Genomic DNA, 20,209 nt, shown 5'->3' on the forward strand with positions numbered 1-20,209 from the left:
CTTTTCAGCATTTCTCTGCTGGCACAACAGTACCTTATCTCCACACATACAGCATTTTTAGTAACTACTGTTATAAATAGAGCATTTGCAAACTAGAGAAAATGTGAAGAGTTTTACAATGTAAGACTCCACATGCAATCTCACAAATATTTAGAACTGGCTCAAAAGCTACTGGAGTTACATGAATCAATTTATTGCTTAACAAGTAGTTCCCCGTGTGGTCTCACAACACCCAGCGGAATATACTGAGCTAGGGGGTGAGTTCTCTAGGTAAATCAGTCCTACAGGCTTTGGGGAACAAAAATGAGACAAAAGCAATCAGTATTTGTCAACGTGGAGCTTGTCTGGATGCTCTAGTCATGTAATGGGACAAGAGTCTGGTGGGCCAGATCTACGGAACGAGGGCCAGCATCAGTGCTACTGAGAAAACTGAAGCTGTCAGTACTGTGCACACACACACGTGCACTTTAAAACCCATTTACATCTCTAGTTTCCCTACTTTTCTAAACATACTCCAAACAAAAGGGTTTGGGTGGGTCACAGACTACACACAGCTAAAACCTCAAAGAGAAAGCTGCTTTAAATGTAATCATATCTGGTTAGTGTCCTGACAAGCTCTCTTCATCAGGAGGAAGAAGCCTTTGGGTGGCAGTGAGGAACTAGTGCAGGGCTGGGAGGGCAACGGCGTGGCAGAGGGGGAAGCAGCCACCTGCCCTCCGCTGCCAATCCTGCCACCTCAGTGGCCAGCAGGACCAGCACTATGGGAGGCAAGGGACGAGGGAAAAGAGTGGAGACCCACCAACAGGCCTCTTTGTTATCCGACGATAGCAGAATCACTAATATAATCACTGCCAAAATGTTATGATTTCTTTACAGTTCTTTTTTCCCTTATGTTATGTATTACTAGACATGTAAGAGTTACTAAATTTCAAATGACTTACAGTAAGTCCTCTCTGTGTGCGTAAGCTATCAATGTGACACATGGGTTCATCTGTTTCATCCTCCTTTCAATTTTTTTTTTTTTTTTTTTTTTTTTTGAGAGGGCATCTCTCATATTTATTGATCAAATGGTTGTTAACAACAATAAAATTCAGTATAGGGGGGTCAATGCTCAATGTACAATCATTAATCCATCTCAAGCCTAATTCTCGTCAGTCTCCAATCTTCTGAAGCATAACGAACAAGTTCTTACATGGTGAACGAATTCTTACAGAGTGAATAAATTCTTACATGGTGAACAGTACAAGGGCATTCATCACAGAAACTTTCGGTTTTGATCATGCAATATGACCTATAAACCATCAGGTCAAATATGAATATTCATTTGATTTTTGTACTTGATTTATATGTTGATCCCACATTTCTCCTATTATTATTATTATTTTTATTTTTAATAAAATGCTGAAGTGGTAGGTAGATGCAAGATAAAGGTAGAAAACATAGTTTAGTGCTGTAAGAAGGCAAATGTAGATGATCAGATGATCAGGTGTGTGCCTATGGACTAAGTATTAATCCAGGCTAGACAAGGGCAGCAAGACATCCACGGATGCAGAAGATTTCTCTCAAAGCAGGGGGGGTGAGGTTCTGAGCCTCACCTCTGTTGATCCCCAAATTCTCACCTGATGGCCCCCCTGCGACTGTGCCTGTCTTAGGTTGTTCCTCCCTTGAGGAATCTTACCCGTCTCTGGCTAACCAGTCATCTTCCGGGGCCATACAGGGAAATGTAAAGTTGGTAAGTGAGAGAGAAGCCATATTGTTTGCAAAGGTTAGCTTTTTACTTCTTTGCAGATTTATGCCCTCTGGCTTCTATGCCCAGCACTTGTCTCGAGGTATCTTTACCACCTGGAGGAATTATGATACTCGGTAAATTCGATATGAGGCACGAATTCTATTTAAGGTTTGTAATTAGGAAGGAAGAAGAAAAGCTATAGATGTAGCATATGAAGGAAACTTGGGAGGATTGATTATTTCTTTGACATATCTTCTTGTATAGTACCTTAAGTATGTATAGGTTTTAAACTACTAACTAATTTGCACACACATATTAACATTATAGGAATACGGTGACATAAACAAAGCAAATCTATAATTACCAGCCATCTCCAGTGAAGCCAAGAAAACCATTTAGGCACCCTAGGCATGTGTGAAAATTTATCTATAATATGATGGATATTTTCCAACTGTACTTGAACCATCAGACAAATTAAAGCAGCCCATTTCTGGGATCTGTTCACATCCCATATGTTCTTTTAACCATAGATAGTCTATAGTCATGAGATTTTGGGGTGCTACAACTTGCACCCCTCCCAACTCCTGGTTGAGTTCCAACAGTACAGATCCAGTCAAATTCGTTGTCTCACTGTATGCACATGCCAGCCTAGACATCTCCCTCCTCCTTCTTATGGCAAGTCCAGGAGACGGTGGGCTGGATGCAGCCACAACCGCAGCATCGTCCGGATCCCTGGGGAGGCTTTTTGATGATCATCCCCCGGCACGAGTCCTCCAGAGAGTGCTGATGCCGGAAGCTCCTCCTCATATCGTATCTTATTTCATTTTCTGTGTATCCAAGCTAGGCCTTGATCTTCTGCGTAGAAACAAACAGACCCTTTGCCCACACTTTGACATGCCCTCTATACCACTGTGCAGAACTCATTGGAGGTCAGCACACAGTAACTGCTTTTTTTTTTTTTTTTTTTTAATTAAGAGAAAGGAATATTATCAGAAAAGAGTACCTCCATAGCTGATCATCTGACACCCTTTAAGTGATCAACATTAAGGATATTTAAAGCATGCGTTGATCTTTGATTTACCAATAGTTTTATCCTGTTAACGAGTAATCCCCTTTTCTTTCTTTCTTTCTTTCTTTTTTTTTTTTTTTTTTAAATTTTTAATCTACCCTTACATGAAGAATACTATGTTTACTATGCTCTCCCCTGTATCAGGTCCCCCCTAACAACCCCATTACGGTTACTGTCCATCAGCTTAGCAAAATGTGGTAGAGTCACTACTTGTCCTCTCTGTGTTGTGCAGCCCACCCTCCCCTTTCTCCCTCCCCCCCATGCATGCTAATCTTAATACCCCCCTTCTTCTTCCCCCCCCTTATCCCTCCCTGCCCACCCATCCTCCCCAGTTCCTTTCCCTTTGGTACCTGTTAGTCCATTTTTGGGTTCTGTAATTCTGCTGCTGTTTTGTTCCTTCAGTTTTTCCTTTGTTCCTATACTCCTCAGATGAGTGAAATCATTTGGTATTTCTCTTTCTCTGCTTGGCTTATTTCACTGAGCATAATACTCTCCAGCTCCATCCATGTTGCTGCAAATGGTTGGATTTTTCCACTTCTTATGGCTGAGTAGTATTCCATTGTGTATATGTACCACATCTTCTTTATCCATTCATCTACAGATGGACATTTAGGTTGCTTCCAATTCTTGGCTATTGTAAATAGTGCTGCGATAAACATAGGAGTGCATCTGTCTTTCTCAAACTTGATTGCTGCGTTCTTAGGGTAAATTCCTAGGAGTGGAATTCCTGGGTCAAATGGTAGGTCTGTTTTGAGCATTTTGATGCACCTCCATACTGCTTTCCACAATGGTTGAACTAATTTACATTCCCACCAGCAGTGTAGGAGGGTTCCCCTTTCTCCACAGCCTCGCCAACATTTGTTGTTGTTTGTCTTTTGGATGGCAGCTATCCTTACTGGTGTGAGGTGATACCTCATTGTAGTTTTAATTTGCATTTCTCTGATAATTAGCGATGTGGAGCATCTTTTCATGTGTCTCTTGGCCATCTGTATTTCTTTTTTGGAGAACTGTCTGTTCAGTTCCTCTGCCCATTTTTTAATTGGGTTATTTGTTTTTTGTTTGTTGAGGCGTGTGAGCTCTTTATATATTCTGGACGTCAAGCCTTTATCGGATCTGTCATTTTCAAATATATTCTCCCATACTGTAGGGTTCCTTTTTGTTCTATTGATGGTGTCTTTCGCTGTACAGAAGCTTTTCAGCTTAATGTAGTCCCACTTGCTCATTTTTGCTGTTGTTTTCCTTGCCCGGGGAGATATGTTCAAGAAGAGATCACTCATGTTTATGTCTAAGAGGTTTTTGCCTATGTTTTTTTCCAAGAGTTTAATGGTTTCGTGACTTACATTCAGGTCTTTGATCCATTTTGAGTTTACCTTTGTATATGGGGTTAGACAATGGTCCAGTTTCATTCTCCTACATGTAGCTGTCCAGTTTTGCCAGCACCATCTGTTGAAGAGACTGTCATTTTGCCATTGTATGTCCATGGCTCCTTTATCAAATATTAATTGACCATATATGTTTGGGTTAATTTCTGGGGTCTCTAATCTGTTCCACTGGTCTGTGGCTCTGTTCTTGTGCCAGTACCAAATTGTCTTGATTACTATGGCTTTGTAGTAGAGCTTGAAGTTGGGGAGTGAGATCCCCCCTACTTTATTCTTCTTTTTCAGGATTGCTTTGGCTATTCGGGGTCTTTGGTGTTTCCATATGAATTTTTGAATTATTTGTTCCAATTCATTGAAGAATGTTGCTGGTAATTTGAGAGGGATTGCATCAAATTTGTATATTGCTTTCGGCAGGATGGCCATTTTGACGATATTAATTCTTCCTAGCCATGAGCATGGGATGAGTTTCCATTTATTAGTGTCCCCTTTAATTTCTCTTAAGAGTGACTTGTAGTTTTCAGAGTATAAGTCTTTCACTTCCTTGGTTAGGTTTATTCCTAGGTATTTTATTCTTTTTGATGCAATGGTGAATGGAATTGTTTTCCTGATTTCTCTTTCTATTGATTCGTTGTTAGTGTATAGGAAAGCTACAGATTTCTGTGTGTTGATTTTGTATCCTGCAACTTTGCTGTATTCCGATATCAGTTCTAGTAGTTTTGGAGTGGAGTCTTTAGGGTTTTTTATGTACAGTATCATATCATCTGCAAATAGTGACAGTTTAACTTCTTCTTTACCAATCTGGATTCCTTGTATTTCTTTGTTTTGTCTGATTGCCGTGGCTAGGACCTCCAGTACTATGTTAAATAACAGTGGGGAGAGTGGGCATCCCTGTCTGGTTCCCGATCTCAGTGGAAATGCTTTCAGCTTCTCGCTGTTCAGTATAATGCTGGCTGTGGGTTTATCATAGATGGCCTTTATTATGTTGAGGTACTTGCCCTCTATTCCCATTTTGCTGAGAGTTTTTATCATGAATGGATGTTGAATTTTGTCAAATGCTTTTTCAGCATCTATGGAGATGATCATGTGGTTTTTGTCTTTCTTTTTGTTGATGTGGTGGATGATGTTGATGGATTTTCGAATGTTGTACCATCCTTGCATCCCTGGGATGAACCCCACTTGGTCATGGTGTATGATCCTTTTGATATACTGTTGAATTCTGTTTGCTAATATTTTATTGAGTATTTTTGCATCTACATTCATCAGGGATATTGGTCTGTAATTTTCTTTTTTGGTGGGGTCTTTTCCTGGTTTTGGTATTAGGGTGATGTTGGCTTCATAGAATGAGTTTGGGAGTATTCCCTCTTCTTCTATTTTGTGGAACACTTTAAGGAGAATGGGTATTATGTCTTCTCTGTGTGTCTGATAAAATTCCGAGGTAAATCCGTCCGGCCCCGGGGTTTTGTTCTTGGGTAGTTTTTTGATTACTGTTTCAATTTCTTTGCTTGTAATTGGTTTGTTTAACTTTTGTGTTTCTTCCTTGGTCAGTCTTGGGAGGTTGTATTTTTCTAGGAAGTTGTCCATTTCTTCTAGGTTTTCCAGCTTGTTGGCATATAGGTTTTCATAGTAGTCTTTAATAGTTCTTTGTATTTCTGTGGAGTCTGTCGTGATTTTTCCATTCTCATTTCTGATTATGTTGATTTGTGTTGACTCTCTTTTTCTCTTAATAAGTTGGGCTAGAGGCTTATCTATTTTGTTTATTTTCTCAAAGAACCAGCTCTTGGTTTCGTTGATTTTTGCTATTGTTTTATTCTTCTCAATTTTGTTTATTTCTTCTCTGATCTTTATTATGTCCCTCCTTCTGCTGACTTTAGGCCTCATTTGTTCTTCTTTTTCCAGTTTTAATAATTGTGATGTTAGACTATTCATTTGGGATTGTTCTTCCTTCTTCAAGTGTGCCTGGATTGCTATATACTTTCCTCTTAAGACTGCTTTCGCTGCATCCCACAGAAGTTGGGGCTTAGTGTTGTTGTTGTCATTTGTTTCTATATATTCCTTGATCTCTATTTTGATTTGTTCATTGATCCATTGATTATTTAGTAGCATGTTGTTAAGCCTCCATGTGTTTGTGAGCCTTTTTGTTTTCTTTGTAGAATTTATTTCTACTTTCATACCTTTGTGGTCTGAAAAATTGGTTGGTAGAATTTCAATATTGTGGAATTTACTGAGGCTCTTTTTGTGAGCTAGTATGTGGTCTATTCTGGAGAATGTTCCATGTGCACTTGAGAAGAATGTATATCCTGTTGCTTTTGGATGTAAAGTTCTATAGATGTCTATTAGGTCCATCTGTTCTAGTGTGTTGTTCAGTGCCTGTGTGTCTTTACTTATTTTCTGCCCGGTGGATCTATCCTTTGGGGTGAGTGGTGTGTTGAAGTCTCCTACAATGAATGCATTGCAGTCTATTTCCCTCTTTAGTTCTGTTAGTATTTGCTTCACATATGCTGGTGCTCCTGTATTGGGTGCATATATATTTAGAATGGTTATATCCTCTTGTTGGACTAAGCCCTTTATCATTATGTAGTGGCCTTCTTTATCTCTTGTTACTTTCTTTGTTTTGAAGTCTATTTTGTCTGATATTAGTACTGCAACCCCTGCTTTCTTCTCACTGTTGTTTGCCTGAAATATGTTTTTCCATCCCTTGACTTTTAGTCTATGCTTATCTTTGGGTTTAAGGTGAGTTTCTTGTAAGCAGCATATAGATGGGTCTTGCTTTTTTATCCATTCTATTACTCTATGTCTTTTGATTGGTGCATTAAGTCCATTTACATTTAGGGTGACTATTGAAAGATATGTACTTATTGCCATTGCAGGCTTTAGATTCGTGGTTACCAAAGGTTCAAGGTTAGCTTCTTTAGTATCTTACTGCCTAACTTAGCTCGCTTATTGAGCTGTTATATACACTGTCTGGAGAGTCTTTTCTTCTCTCCCTTCTTATTCCTCCTCCTCCATTCTTCATATGTTGTGTGTTTTGTTCTGTGCTCTTTTTAGGGATGCTCCCATCTAGAGCAGTCCCTGTAGGATGCCCTGTAGAGGTGGTTTGTGGGAAGCAAATTCCCTCAGCTTTTGCTTGTCTGGGAATTGTTTGATCCCACCATCATATTTAAATGATAGTCGTGCTGGATACAGTATCCTTGGTTCAAGGCCCTTCTGTTTCATTGCATTAAGTATATCATGCCATTCTCTTCTGGCCTGTAGGGTTTCTGTTGAGAAGTCTGATGTTAGCCTGATTGGTTTTCCTTTATAGGTGACCTTTTTCTCTCTAGCTGCCTTTAAAACTCTTTCCTTGTCCTTGATCCTTGCCATTTTAATTATTATGTGTCTTGGTGTTGTCCTCCTTGGATCCTTTCTGTTGGGGGTTCTGTATAATTCCATGGTCTGTTCGATTATTTCCTCCCCCAGTTTGGGGAAGTTTTCAGCAATTATTTCTTCAAAGACACTTTCTATCCCTTTTCCTCTTTCTTCCTCTTCTGGTATCCCTATAATACGAATGTTTTTCCTTTTGTATTGGTCACATATTTCTCTTAGTGTTGTTTCATTCCTGGAGATCCTTTTATCTCTCTCTCTGTCAGCTTCTATACGTTCCTGTTCTCTGGCTTCTATTCCTTCAATGGCCTCTTGCATCTTATCCATTCTGCTTATAAATCCTTCCAGGGATTGTTTCACTTCTGTGATCTCTTTCCTGACATCTGTGATCTCCTTCCGGACTTCATCCCACTGCTCTTGCATTTTTCTCTGCATCTCATCCCACTGCTCTTGCATTTTTCTCTGCATCTCATCCCATTGCTCTTGCATTTTTTTCTGCATCTCTGTCAGCATGTTCATGATTTTTATTTTGAATTCTTTTTCAGGAGGACTAGTTAGGTCTGTCTCCTTCTCAGGTGTTGTCTCTGTGATCTTTGTCTGCCTGTAGTTTTGCCTTTTCATGGTGATAGAGATAGTTTGCAGAGCTGGTACAAGTGACCGCTGGAAGAGCTTCCCTTCTTGTTGGTTTGTAGCCTTTTTCTGGGAGAATAGCGACCTCTAGTGGCTTGTGCTGGGCAGCTGTGCGTAGACAGGGCTTCTGCTTCCTGCCCAGTTGCTTTGGGGTTTATCTCCGCTGTTGCTGTGGGCTTGGCCTGGCTGGGGCTGTTCCTCCAAAATGGTGGAGCCCCGTTGGAGGGGGAGCAGCCAGGAGACTATTTATCTCCGTAAGGGGCCTCTGTGCTCCCTGCTGCCCAGGGGGTTAGAGTGCCCAGAGATCCCCAGATTTCCTGCTTCTGGTCTAAGTGACCTGTCCTGCCCCTTTAAGATTTCCAAAAAGCACTCCCCTTCACAAGGCGCTGGGTTCTTGCAGGTGTGGATGTGGTCTGGATGTTGTCCTGTGTCCTGTGGTCTCTATTTTAGGAAGATTTTTCTTTGTTATATTTTCATAGCTCTATGTGTTTTTGGGAGGAGATTTCCACTGCTCTACTCACGCCGCCATCTTGGCTCCGCCCCCCCTCCTTTCAATTTTTAAAAATTGCTTCTTTCTCTTCGTTTTTATTTAATTTTGTTTTATAACTTTGCAAAACATTTCTATGGTCCTATTAGTTGGTCTCTTCAGGAGCTGACACCCCCGCTCTAATTACAGAAGTTTTCATACGGTTTATTATGAGGCAGCTCTAGCAGCTCCTGCTCTTCTTCACTGGGTTCTCACAACAATTCTTGTGTGTTTGCTCTTCTGACTAAAACTTAACTAGATTCTTTTGGCAGGGAGCATGTTACTGAGATGTTACATTATCACTTGGGAAGAACTGACTTTATGAGGTTGAGTGTATCTAAACACAAGGCGTGTCTTTCAATTTGCTTAAGAAGGGGAGATTCCCTTTTTTTAAGATGGGGTACTGTCGCCTGCTGTTTGCTATGGTGATGACCCCCAGGGAAAGGGGTGCCAATGATGCTCAGATGAGGCAGACAGCTTCCGGGCCGATGCCCTGGGGTGGGTCGGAGGGCGCCGGTTCCTGAGGGGTGTGTGCAGCCGCCTGGCTTCAGGAGGGAGGGCTGGGCAGAGGGGGAGGCCGCTGGTGTAGCAGCAGGACTCTCCTCATGGCACCTTTCCCTCGGAAACAGGAAGCGAGGCATCAACTGCAGTGAGGAGTGGGGAGAAAGTTTGGGAGGTACGAGAAGACAGGAAGAGAAGAAAAGGAGAGCCAGGACCCAAGAAAACAGTGTGGGGGACAAGAATAATGTCAAAGGAGAAAGTTTTTCTACAAGTTCAGGGGGTATATTCTGTTAGGGAAAAACAAAATCAAAATCCCTGTACCCATACACGGAAGTCTTTGGAGCAACAGAGAGGCTGTCACAGGAAGTGGACAGTTTGAAGAGCCCCCTTTCACCGCTAAACGACCGGACAGTGATCACACACTCACCACTTCTTCTGAGAACTCGTGTCTTCTCACAAATCTTGGTAAATCTCCCTCTGTAGCATCCTTTAGTACCTTTATCAGGGTTTCCAACATATTTGACTGAAGATGGATCATAATCTGAAGAAGAAACAAGCAAAAAGACTGAGCCCGTATTCAGCACTGAGAAATGTCCCGTTCATAAGCCTACATTCACAGGCATCTACCCTGCTTTCTCGCTTTTTCTTAATTTATTTGCTTAGACAAACTAAAAAGATGATTCAAATGTATGTCCACTTGCCAAAATTTGTTTCCCAATAGCTAATCAAAAGACCATAACTTCAGAAACTGCTTAAGGATAGAAATGGAAAGCACATGGGTTTTGGAGTCTGGCATATCTGAGCTGGAATCGTGGCACAGGTGATCACTAGCTGTGCGACTCTGGCCAGGTACTTAACTTCTCTTTCAATTTATTTGTAAAATGAGGAAAATACCTTTACATCTCACATTCTGCGTTATTGTGACAGGAGGTATGCAATAAACATCACTATCAGTTTCTTTCTCCCAATTTCTTCTAGAGTCAGAGGATATGACAATCAGACAACTGCATTAAGACTGGCTCTGGGGCAAATGCTAACTTCACTTATTTATTTATTTTGCTTAGGAAATTGCAGGCACATAGGTTGCTACAGACATAAAGTGGAAGCTGGTTAACGTTTCACTGAGGCACTCCTATTTACAGTGTAGCTATTAAACAACTTTCAAAACTGGGTGCTATACTTGGCTTTCATGATACCACTTACTACTTTCCATCAGACAGACACAAACAGGAAAAAAGAACACATCTTCCCCCCATTACCAATGTTCACTACATACAATTTGAAAAATACAGGAAAGGTTAAAGAAAATGGGAACAACTCAGAAGTCACTAATGTTAACCATTATTTATAATATTTATACAATGAACATTTTCTCATAGCATTAAGAAAATTTAGGGAAAAATACCTCATTTTAAATGATGAATGCATAGCAATGCATCATATAAATAGTCATCATGTTAAATAATACCATGCACTGATATATGGATAAATGTGCATACATTAAAAAGAAAATGAAAACTTAATTTCCAGAAGTGAGATTACAAAGCCAAAGGGTATAAGCATTTTTAAGGCTCATTATCCTTAGGAAAGGTAGCTTTTCTGGAAGAGATGCTCCTTTTTTATATCAAACCAACTAAGTCCTTCCAGCAGTCCATTTTATAACATTTTGTGTTTGTTGAGAAGTTGAGCAGGGTGAGGAGTCATCTTTGGTCGTGAAGAGCAGAATGAATGACTCTAAGTAGATTAAATCCAAAGGACTCGATCTAAGCCCAGTGTTCTAAAGCACAGCAAAATCACCTTTTGCTGGGAGACAACACTCCATGGGGTTCATTCAAGCAGAAGCACTGCCTGCCTTTATTCCAGACCATCTTCTCAAGGATGTTTGTATAACCAACACTCTGGGAAGACAGACAGTGTCTCTTCCTAGCAAAGAGCAGGCATGCTTACTACCCATTATAAGAGGTTTGGGTTCCTCAAGCTGGAGTTTCCTCTCTTAAAATATAATGCCTGTGCATGCAAGAGCCATCTAGATCTCTTCATGTTGCCCTGTGGGAACTGGGTTTAAGAAACTCATGCAAAAATGCTAACACTCTGTCTACTTCTATTGTTTTGAGTAATAAACTGTCCTTCATCTCTCAGTGTCTTGTGCACTACCAGCATTCATGACACTGTGGCGGGTTAACTCAACTTAGAAGTAGGGTAAAATCTCTGCTCTTAATAGTTCGTAACAGTCTTGTTTATAAAAAAACAATCCCAATTTGGTTGGCAGTGGTCTGTCCTGCTGAGGGCACACAGTCTACAGTGTTGAATGCTACATCTCCAGAGCCTGGCATCTAGTAGACCCTCAACAATGAATGAGAAGGGGAATGTAGGTCCCCACCAATTTATAAGGACATACATCCTGGAGCTCCATGCTTACAACTGTTAATGATATGCTCCTGGAAGATTTCAGTTTTTCTTCATGAGTATTTCCAATTTCTTTCCCTGCCTCCAGCAACTATCTCTGATTCAGTAGGGATTTCAAGAGTTAAGTTTTAATACCTTGACATAGACTGATGAAGGGCAATATAGATGAGGCAGTTACCGATGAAAGGCGAAGAGAAAAATTAAAGCTAGCAGCCTATCTTAAACTGAAGTCTCAGGGTGCAGATAAAGGCAGCTAAATTTTCTTACAGCACATTGCTTTGCTCTCACAGATTTCAAACAAAAGGCTGGGGAAACTGAATTAGTAAGGAGCAGGGGAAATTTTGGTAAGAAAAACTACTCCTGCCTTCTCTGATTTCCTGACCCCTCAGGAAATGTTGATAAGTCATGGGATTCCTTTGACCAGAAAAGGGAACAGAAGCCCTGAACATGCATAAATTGCATTTCTTTTCTTTTTAAGCTTTCTGTGTTTGAAGTAGAATATCACAGTGTGGTAGAGCCTGCCAGTTTTCTAAGCAGTATCCATTCTCCCCCCTTTTTTTTTTGATAACAGAACTTCCTAACTTTAACTGATGTTGTCATGTATAGAACTTAAAGACTGTATTTCTGAGGTTTCTTTGCAACTAGCTGTGGTCATGGGATTAACTTCTGGCCAATAATACTTCAGTACAAGTTGTTGGGTGAGACACTTGGGAATGCATCCCAAAATGGGACTGACTTCTTTGTCCTCCTCCATCCTTTCTACTTCTTGTTGGAATGGAGATGTAATGGATGGAAATCACATGCCTAGGATGGTGGTGTGGAAATACAGGAAGAGGCCAGGTCCCTGACGATATCATGGAATGTTGCACCAGACCTGGACCGACCACCTCTGGTCTTCTATATGGAAGAAAAAAAAGCCTTTAATTTGTGTAGACTCTTGTTTTTGGAGTCTGCATGACTCCCAACCAAATGTAATTCCTAACTTCTACACATTGGTGAGATGTGCCACAAAGGGATTAATGAGAAATGAGTTCTGACTCTTTTTCCAGCTGTGCGGCCTTAGCAACATGAGCTAGAACTTTAGGGTGACCTTAGTGAATAACAGAAAGGGACATGAAAACACGCACCTGTATTAACAAATAGAAAAAATAACAAAAATAAATAAAACAGCAAAACTAGCCACTTGTCAATCCCCTGCAAGGTAATGCAGCTCCAAAATGGGTCTCCACTTGGAGACATGCCTTATTTCCAGAGAAAGAATTAGAATTCAAATAGAATCAGCAGAAAGTTACCCTGTGTTGCTCTCTGCTACTTACAGATGTATTTGGAGGTGGAAATTAATTCTTTGATATTGAGCAGCATTGCTAAAAAGGGGGGTTATGGTTCTTTTGGGATTGATGGGTTTAAATTCAGACAGCAGAGTCAACCTATGTATGCCTTGATGAGATTGTGTGCTAAGTCAGTTCAGTATGTAGTAACTATTAGCTGGGAAAATCGGGAACCAGGCCCTCTGGGTCATATTGGCAGTAGGGGCAATTTTGATGACAAGAATATTAAATTGAGGAAGGAAAATTAGGTAAGTTCAAATTCCAACTGGAAGGAGGAAAAGATTTTAGTATAAGGCATCAATTTTTAAAGTAGATCAGAAAAAAACTTCATTTATTTCTGCTAATACTGATTGAACAGACTCTCTGCTCAGCCTATTTGTCATATTTCCATTTCTTAATAATTAACAAATTACACTCCAGGATTCCAAGTAGATGACTCAGCCTTGGAGAAGCCAGAGGCCATTAAGTCATTTTTTAAAAACTTGCTCTAATAACAGAGACCCAAAATCTGACGGACTATTAAACCTGAGAATGGCAACTATCCCTTTTTCAACATCCCTGAGGAATATGAAACAGATTTCTTATATTGAAATATGAGAAATTTAGATTAGACATTTGGAAGAATTTCCTGAGTAAGAATTTTTAAACAATAAAACTATCTTTACATTTCTGGCCAATGGGTAATTCTGCAACCCAATTTATGGCAGGAATGATTCAAATTCAAGATCAGTTCAAGGTTCCTTACATAGTGATTGCCTGAAACATGCCCATCCCACCATGTGTACCGGCTGCCTTTCCTTTCCAGCTCTCAGGGAAGAGGAGCTGCTCCTGCTGCCCTGGCTCACGAGTAAACTTCCCACCGTGCTCTGGACTTCCCCTTCTACTGTGAGTGGACAGCTTCTCTCTCAGTAGGCTCATGTTTCACTTCCACCAAAGCACTTTTCATTAAAAAAAAAAAAATCGTTAGTGGAGTCTCTTAAGATCTGAGAGACAGCCAAGGATTGAAACAAAGGAGGAACCCAAATTTAAGGTTGTGGAGTATATGCACTCATAGCAAATTCATTTTTGAGATCAAGTCCTGTGCTCTCTCCATCTTTCAGGAGGAACAACTAGTCCCAGTCCTGGATAAAAGAACACAACCCTTATCTCTGTGGTTCTGGAGTGGTGGGGAAACCCTACACTTTGCAGTTGAACAGATCAGTTTTGACAACTTAGGTAATTTACCTACCCTTTGAATCTTCATTTTCACACATATAATATGGAGAAATATTGTTCTGACAGTATTGTATAAAATGAAGGGATGTCTAGTACCTAGCATTGTACCTTAGCTAAATTAAACTAAAACCCTGCTGATCTCACTCTCTTCACTTTCTCACTATCAATCCTTATAGACCCCACCAAGCTCACTTCAACTCTAGGAAAAGCTACTAATGATCCACATGAAACTCCTCACACTATACTCTCCTATACTTCTTTCCTACCTGATGTCATGAAATTTGGAATTCTAGCAGTTCTACTTCTGTCCAATCATGAAATGAGTGCATCTGTAGGCCACTCTCTCCCTGAGGAAGAGTTATATACTTGGATACCCAGAGCTGTCCAAATCCTGTCGGAAGCACAGAAGGTAAACACATATGGTGTCTGCTGGAAGACACCTGCATGGCTTACTGGTACTGCTAGCTAAAATGACCTAAACTTCTGGGCTCTGGACCTTTGCCACCTTAGCCTCCCAGATCTGCTTTAGCCTGCGAGCTCTTCTGACTGACCCTCCTGCTCTGACCTGCAGTTTCTGTTCAGGTGCCCAGTCTTGGGAGAGGGAGACGGGCTTGCCCAGTCTTTGCGGCATGCTATGACACGTACGGGCTATCGGCCTCCGGGGTTTCTATGCGCTGGTACAGCTTCTTCCTTGTCTGCTTCACCATGATGCCTTATAAACTACTTCTGGGTCCTCTTACTTCCCTTTTTTCTGTGGTGTTCTTCAGTTCTTATCAGGTCCATTACTGGGTTTATACAGATGAGTTCTTAACTGACAGCTCCGACACTCATCCCCTCCCCACCCCCTGCCCTAGGCTCATGCCCTCTGCAAACTAAAAGATCTCTATTTGGATATTTCTAGTATTTGGTGTCTTCCCTTCCAAACCCATCTTTTTTTTTTCTAGGTTCTCTGTTATCACTGTCCCCATTTTTCTGGTTCCCTAGACTCATCTTTCCCTCATGTGAAAGCGTTTTAAAAAGAAAACATGAGGTCAAATATAAGACTGTTATGTATCGCAAGCTTCCTACTGGATCCTGTTCTCCAAAGGTTACCATGCAGGCTTATCTGGCTCTACTCCTCCATTGTCTGGGCGTTGGCCTGGGGATGACATTTGGGGACAATCACTCCGGGCAGGACGGAAAGCCATGGAAGCTTAGAGTCATGCCCAGTTCCTATTCTCTGGGTTCTAGGACCTGTTCCTTTTTATTTAATATACTTTACTTCAAACAACTACTACTGGTGTTAGCAAGCATTCACTGAATACTGATTACATGCCAGGCACTATCTAACTACTTTTTATGCATTATTCTTTCAAGTATCACAGTGAAAGGATGGTATTATTACTATTGCTGTTACAGATAAAGGAAAAATGGGGTCCACAACATTAAGTAACTTCCCTAAGGACTCGGAGCATGTAAGATGTAGTTACAATGAACAGTTTACATTCTTTTAAATGAAACCCTCAGCAAAACTAATCTCCCAACAAAGAATGCCCTTCAACTCCATTTCTCCAGCCCTACAGCCCTGCCCTCTCCTGGAACACTGCTCAACAAGTCTCTTCTCCTGCTAGCCAGCCCTTGATCTGCATCCTGTAATACTGCAAGGGCTTTGAACCATCATCCTAGTTTACATCACACCCATGTTCACATTTCTGTTCTTTTGACAATGTTTTCCTCACCTTGACCCTTTAATGTTTCAGGAGACTATAACTTCTTGAAAGAAGGGCTTTCTTTTCAACTGCCCACAACATAATGTACTCAGAATATAAGCAGGGCCTCAGTAGGGGCTGGCTGAGTGGGGACTGCAATAGTTTTAACAACAAGAGAGTCTCTTGGTCTTTTTCATTGCTCCAGGAAGGTATAGATGATCAACTGCTCACTGGGGGAGATGGGCCATGGCAGGCTGGCAACAGAAGAAATATGAAAATAGCTAACACTGATTCAGTGCTTACTACATTAGGCACTATTTTATACATCAGAGGTATACTGTCTCTCTGAGTTAGGTACTATGGGCAGGATGCAATGAGCAGGCAGGTTTTTCTCAGGTCTCAGTCGAGAGGCTGGCAAGCCATCTCCCTTCTCTCTACATATATAGCCTTCTGTAGTCACGTGTTACACCTGTGACATTTAGCCATATCTTGTATCTCAGCATATCAATGTTTCCCACCTATCTATAAACTCCCAGAAGCACATCCTGTGTTGCCTCCTCTCACAGTAGCTATAATTTTCACACAGAGCTCAATAAATGAATTGAATGAAGACCATGGGGTATCAAAAGTCATTGTACACACACAAAAACATGCAGACATCATCTTATTACATTTCAAGCATAAAGAAGTTACCTACATTTAAATTAGTGCAGACTATGCTTTCTGGTTTCATGATTTGAGAAAAAATGGATGTAGCTTTTTCCACTTGGTTCTAGAAGGAAGAAAAACAAGTCATACTCCAAGTCATATGAACATCACTCTGTTACCATAAAGACCATGTACAGATGTGAGGATATTCCTGTTCATAGTATCCCAGGTTTTTAAGTCCACTAAGAAAAAAAAGTTCTTTTGGTAATTGAAAATACACATTCTATAAAATGTTTCCTAAAGTGCCATATTAGTGAATGTTTTAACAACCTGCCCAAGTTCCAGCTTTTAAGATGGAGGCATAAAGTTGGCATCTCCCGTTCTCCAACTGGGATGAGTTTTTTAAAAAAACATTGAGAAAGAGAAATGTAAACTCCATCTTCGACATTAATTACAACATAGCAGAAACCTCAAACCACAGAAGAGACCGAAGCACTGCCAAAAAAACTGGAGATGCAATGTGGGTCAGTCCTGGCAAAGCAATGGGAGAACATGGTGTTATCTCAGAAAGAGCCTGCAGAGTAACTCTCAAAGGTGAGGGCCATACCCTCAAGTACAAAGCCGAAATTCCTGTTTACAACTAATAGTAACAGAGCTTAGGACTAGTAATGAAGAAGTCTCTGTATCCTTTTGGTGGCAAAGGTGAGATTAATCAAGAATTTACATAGATAAGCCGTATGTGCAGGAAGCAGTCTGTCATTTCAAAAGCAGCACAAAATAGACTTTTCAATGAAAACCACTTTCATGCCTATTCCCACCAGCCAGGGAGAAATAGAGCCCATGCATATCTGTAGACAAAACTCACACAGAAAGAAAAGTCTTGCTAACATAGAACATGGCAACACAGCTCTGGTCTCTGTCTGACATGAATCTTCTCCAAGTGGCTGGTCTAAGAGAAGCTTGTTTTTCAATGATGAATAACCAGAAAGAACCAGCACATGATCTATATAAAGATACTAATGCTATGAAGAGACTTTTATTAACCTCCCTTAGCTTATGATAGACTTAGACAAAGCAATACCCCAGGCCAGAGAGGGAAGCTTAGAAAGTTAAAGCAGTAGAAACTGTTATATCCTTACATCTTTGTCCTTCAGTGACTTTCCTAGCAGTATATGGAAATGGATCAACCTGATATTTTCATTTCTAATTAATGATAATTAAGAGTTCTCCAGCCATATTTTACCAGCCAGATAAGTAAGATGGCATGGTTTTTATTTTTGCTGCCATAGTATCTCCTTTTACTACATATTAAACATGTAAAGTATTTCCCATTTTCTTTGGCCTTGGGATAGGACATCTTGGGAAAAGCTCTTTAAGAGAGGGGCCCCTGTCCCAGAGTACCAACTGTGCCTCACTGAGGTATGAGAGCAGAGAGGTCCTCTCTCTGTCCAGGCCTCAGTTGCCTCCATCTGTGCAGTGAAGGGGAGACCAGAAGATTGCTAAAGCTCTTCCAAACAAGAGCATTTGTTCTGAGTGTGACATATGTGATGGGCCCCACTTCCACAATGGGCTGACCCAGGAGTCTTCACTCATCGGAGCTGCACTCAGCTTTGGGGGCCATTAAATTAAACTATTCTCTGAGAATGCTACCTAGTAATCTGATCATTTGAAATTTTCACTTAATTACTTGAGAAATTCTCAGAGTGCAGCTTCCACTCCACAGATTCTCCGTGGCCAGCCCCTTCTCATAGCAACACAAGTGAGGTCCTCAACTATAAATGAAAACTTTCTTTGGAGGCACAGATCTAGATGTAGGTTGTCATGGCACCAAAGGTACTGGTCTCCTTATGGGGACCTTTTCTTTATGATACCCTCTCGGAAGGAAAAACAAAAACAAATGAGAGCAGTAAACTCTTGTCCACTCCTAATTCACTTAAGTGCACCCCAAAGCCGTACCTGATTCAGAGCTAGTGCCACAGCAAAACAGGATGCTCTCCTGGACAGGACTTCTCCTTTGATCAGAGCTTCTTCTCTTAGTGTAGTACAGATTTTGAAAGACTCAGGGCTATTCTGGGAGGAGACAAGATTGCTCAATAAATAAGTATCATGAACCTTTTAAGTTTAATAAAATGATTACTAGTGCTCAGTATTTCAGATTTCCTTTGGGGGGAATTTCCCAGAGCCTATTGTGAGCTACCTAAAAAGATTAAGCCCCATAGAGAGGCTATTTGCAAACAGACCAAGTTATCTGTATGTTAGCAGCTCACATCTAAGTTAACTTTACTTGTAAAGCTCTTTGCCTATTTTCTGACTCAGGGCAGTTTTAACAAACATCCAGGTCTCTTTGTACCTGGACAGGCTGGTTTCTAGACATAGGTACCAGAATGTAAAGTGTAAAGTGTCAGCTGCTACTATATTAAATAGCAGAAGAAAGCTCAGCAACACTACAAAACTTTTCTTGAGCTGATTTCCAATCTAACCAATCTATCTATTTCCCAAATGTCCATGCAAGTCCAATATTTGAAAACAACATTTTTTAAAATGTAAATCATAGAAGGATTACAGGAAAATAGAAAGCTTAAAAAAACAAACAAACCCGAGTGTGAACAATGTGAGTGCTGCACAAACCAGTAGGCGGCAATGGTAAAACCAAATCCTTTTCCTTTGTATGTGTTATAGGTGAGTTAGGTTCGTGAGAGCAATAGCAGCTCTGCAACTGTGTGTATATGTCAAGACACAACTCAACCTTCATCTTAAAGTCAATCCTGACTTGATGAAAGAGGACAGTTTCCATAATTGGCCTGCCATGTTTAACGGTTGGCCAGTTCCGTTTTTCAACTCCAGTCTCCACTGAGTGAAACAAGTTACACTTGGGCAGGGAAGAAAGTCCTCTGGCCCTTCCTAAGTGGTAGAATTAAGTTCTTTCCACTTCAGGATCCACTCCGGGAGGCAACTCTAAAAGGGGCAGAAAGCTGGGTGTCACAATGCTGAGTAACTGATCCTCAAGCACTGTGTCATTGGCCTTCTGTTTCACAGAATCATAAAATGGTATGATTGGAAATGATCACCTAATAATCCAGTCCAGTGATCAGCATACTATGTATGACCCCTGGGCCAAATCTAGCCTATGGCTAAAAATGGTTTTTATACTTTTAAAGGTTTGTAAAAACAAAGAACGAGTGACAGAGATCTGTGTGGCAGACTATATGGGCCTCCAAAGCCTGAAATATGTACTCTCTGTCCTATATAGAAAAAACTTGCTAGCTCCTAAATCCAACACTTCCTTGTCACAAATGAGATAAGTGACCACTTCAAAGCCAGTAAATGCTGCAGTTGAGACTAGACTCCAAATTTCTCAATTTCCAGGTTGGTTTTCTTTTCACTGTGACAAACTGCCTCTTTTGCTTTGGAAAATTGGTATTCCAACACTTTTCGGAAGTTTTTCAATGGCCCATGTTCTTTTACCTTGATTGCTATTCCTTCATTTTCAGCATAAAATTATAGGTGAAGTTTCTAAGGTTCAAACTGCATGAACAGTTATGCCAATGCGTGGGATCTTGGTCATTGCACAATTTCATTTATCATCACTCATTCAGGTACTGTGTGCAAGAAATGATCCAGAGACAGTAGTATATAGACTCCTAAGTCATGTTCTCTGTCCCCAAAGTTCATTTTAACATCATGTACATTTATTAAAGATCAATTGTGTACCAGGCACTATTAGGAGCTG

At 40.7% G+C, this 20,209-nt stretch overlaps 1 protein-coding gene across 3 annotated transcripts in view; it reads right to left on the minus strand.

The window, feature by feature from the left end:
* PTCD2 (pentatricopeptide repeat domain 2) overlaps nucleotides 1-20,209 on the minus strand; it is a 35,239-nt gene that overhangs the window by 2,265 nt on the left and 12,765 nt on the right. For all 3 annotated transcript variants that reach the window (XM_037026167.2, XM_017642255.3, XM_017642256.3), the window contains 3 exons: nucleotides 18,436-18,549; nucleotides 16,529-16,603; nucleotides 9,622-9,735 (listed from right to left, as the gene is read on the minus strand). In XM_037026167.2, coding sequence (XP_036882062.2) covers nucleotides 9,622-9,735; nucleotides 16,529-16,603; nucleotides 18,436-18,549 — 303 coding nt within the window. The remainder of the gene's footprint in view (nucleotides 1-9,621; nucleotides 9,736-16,528; nucleotides 16,604-18,435; nucleotides 18,550-20,209) is intronic.

The sequence above is a fragment of the Manis javanica genome, chromosome 1 (assembly GCF_040802235.1).
Source record: "Manis javanica isolate MJ-LG chromosome 1, MJ_LKY, whole genome shotgun sequence".
Taxonomy (NCBI): domain Eukaryota; kingdom Metazoa; phylum Chordata; class Mammalia; order Pholidota; family Manidae; genus Manis; species Manis javanica.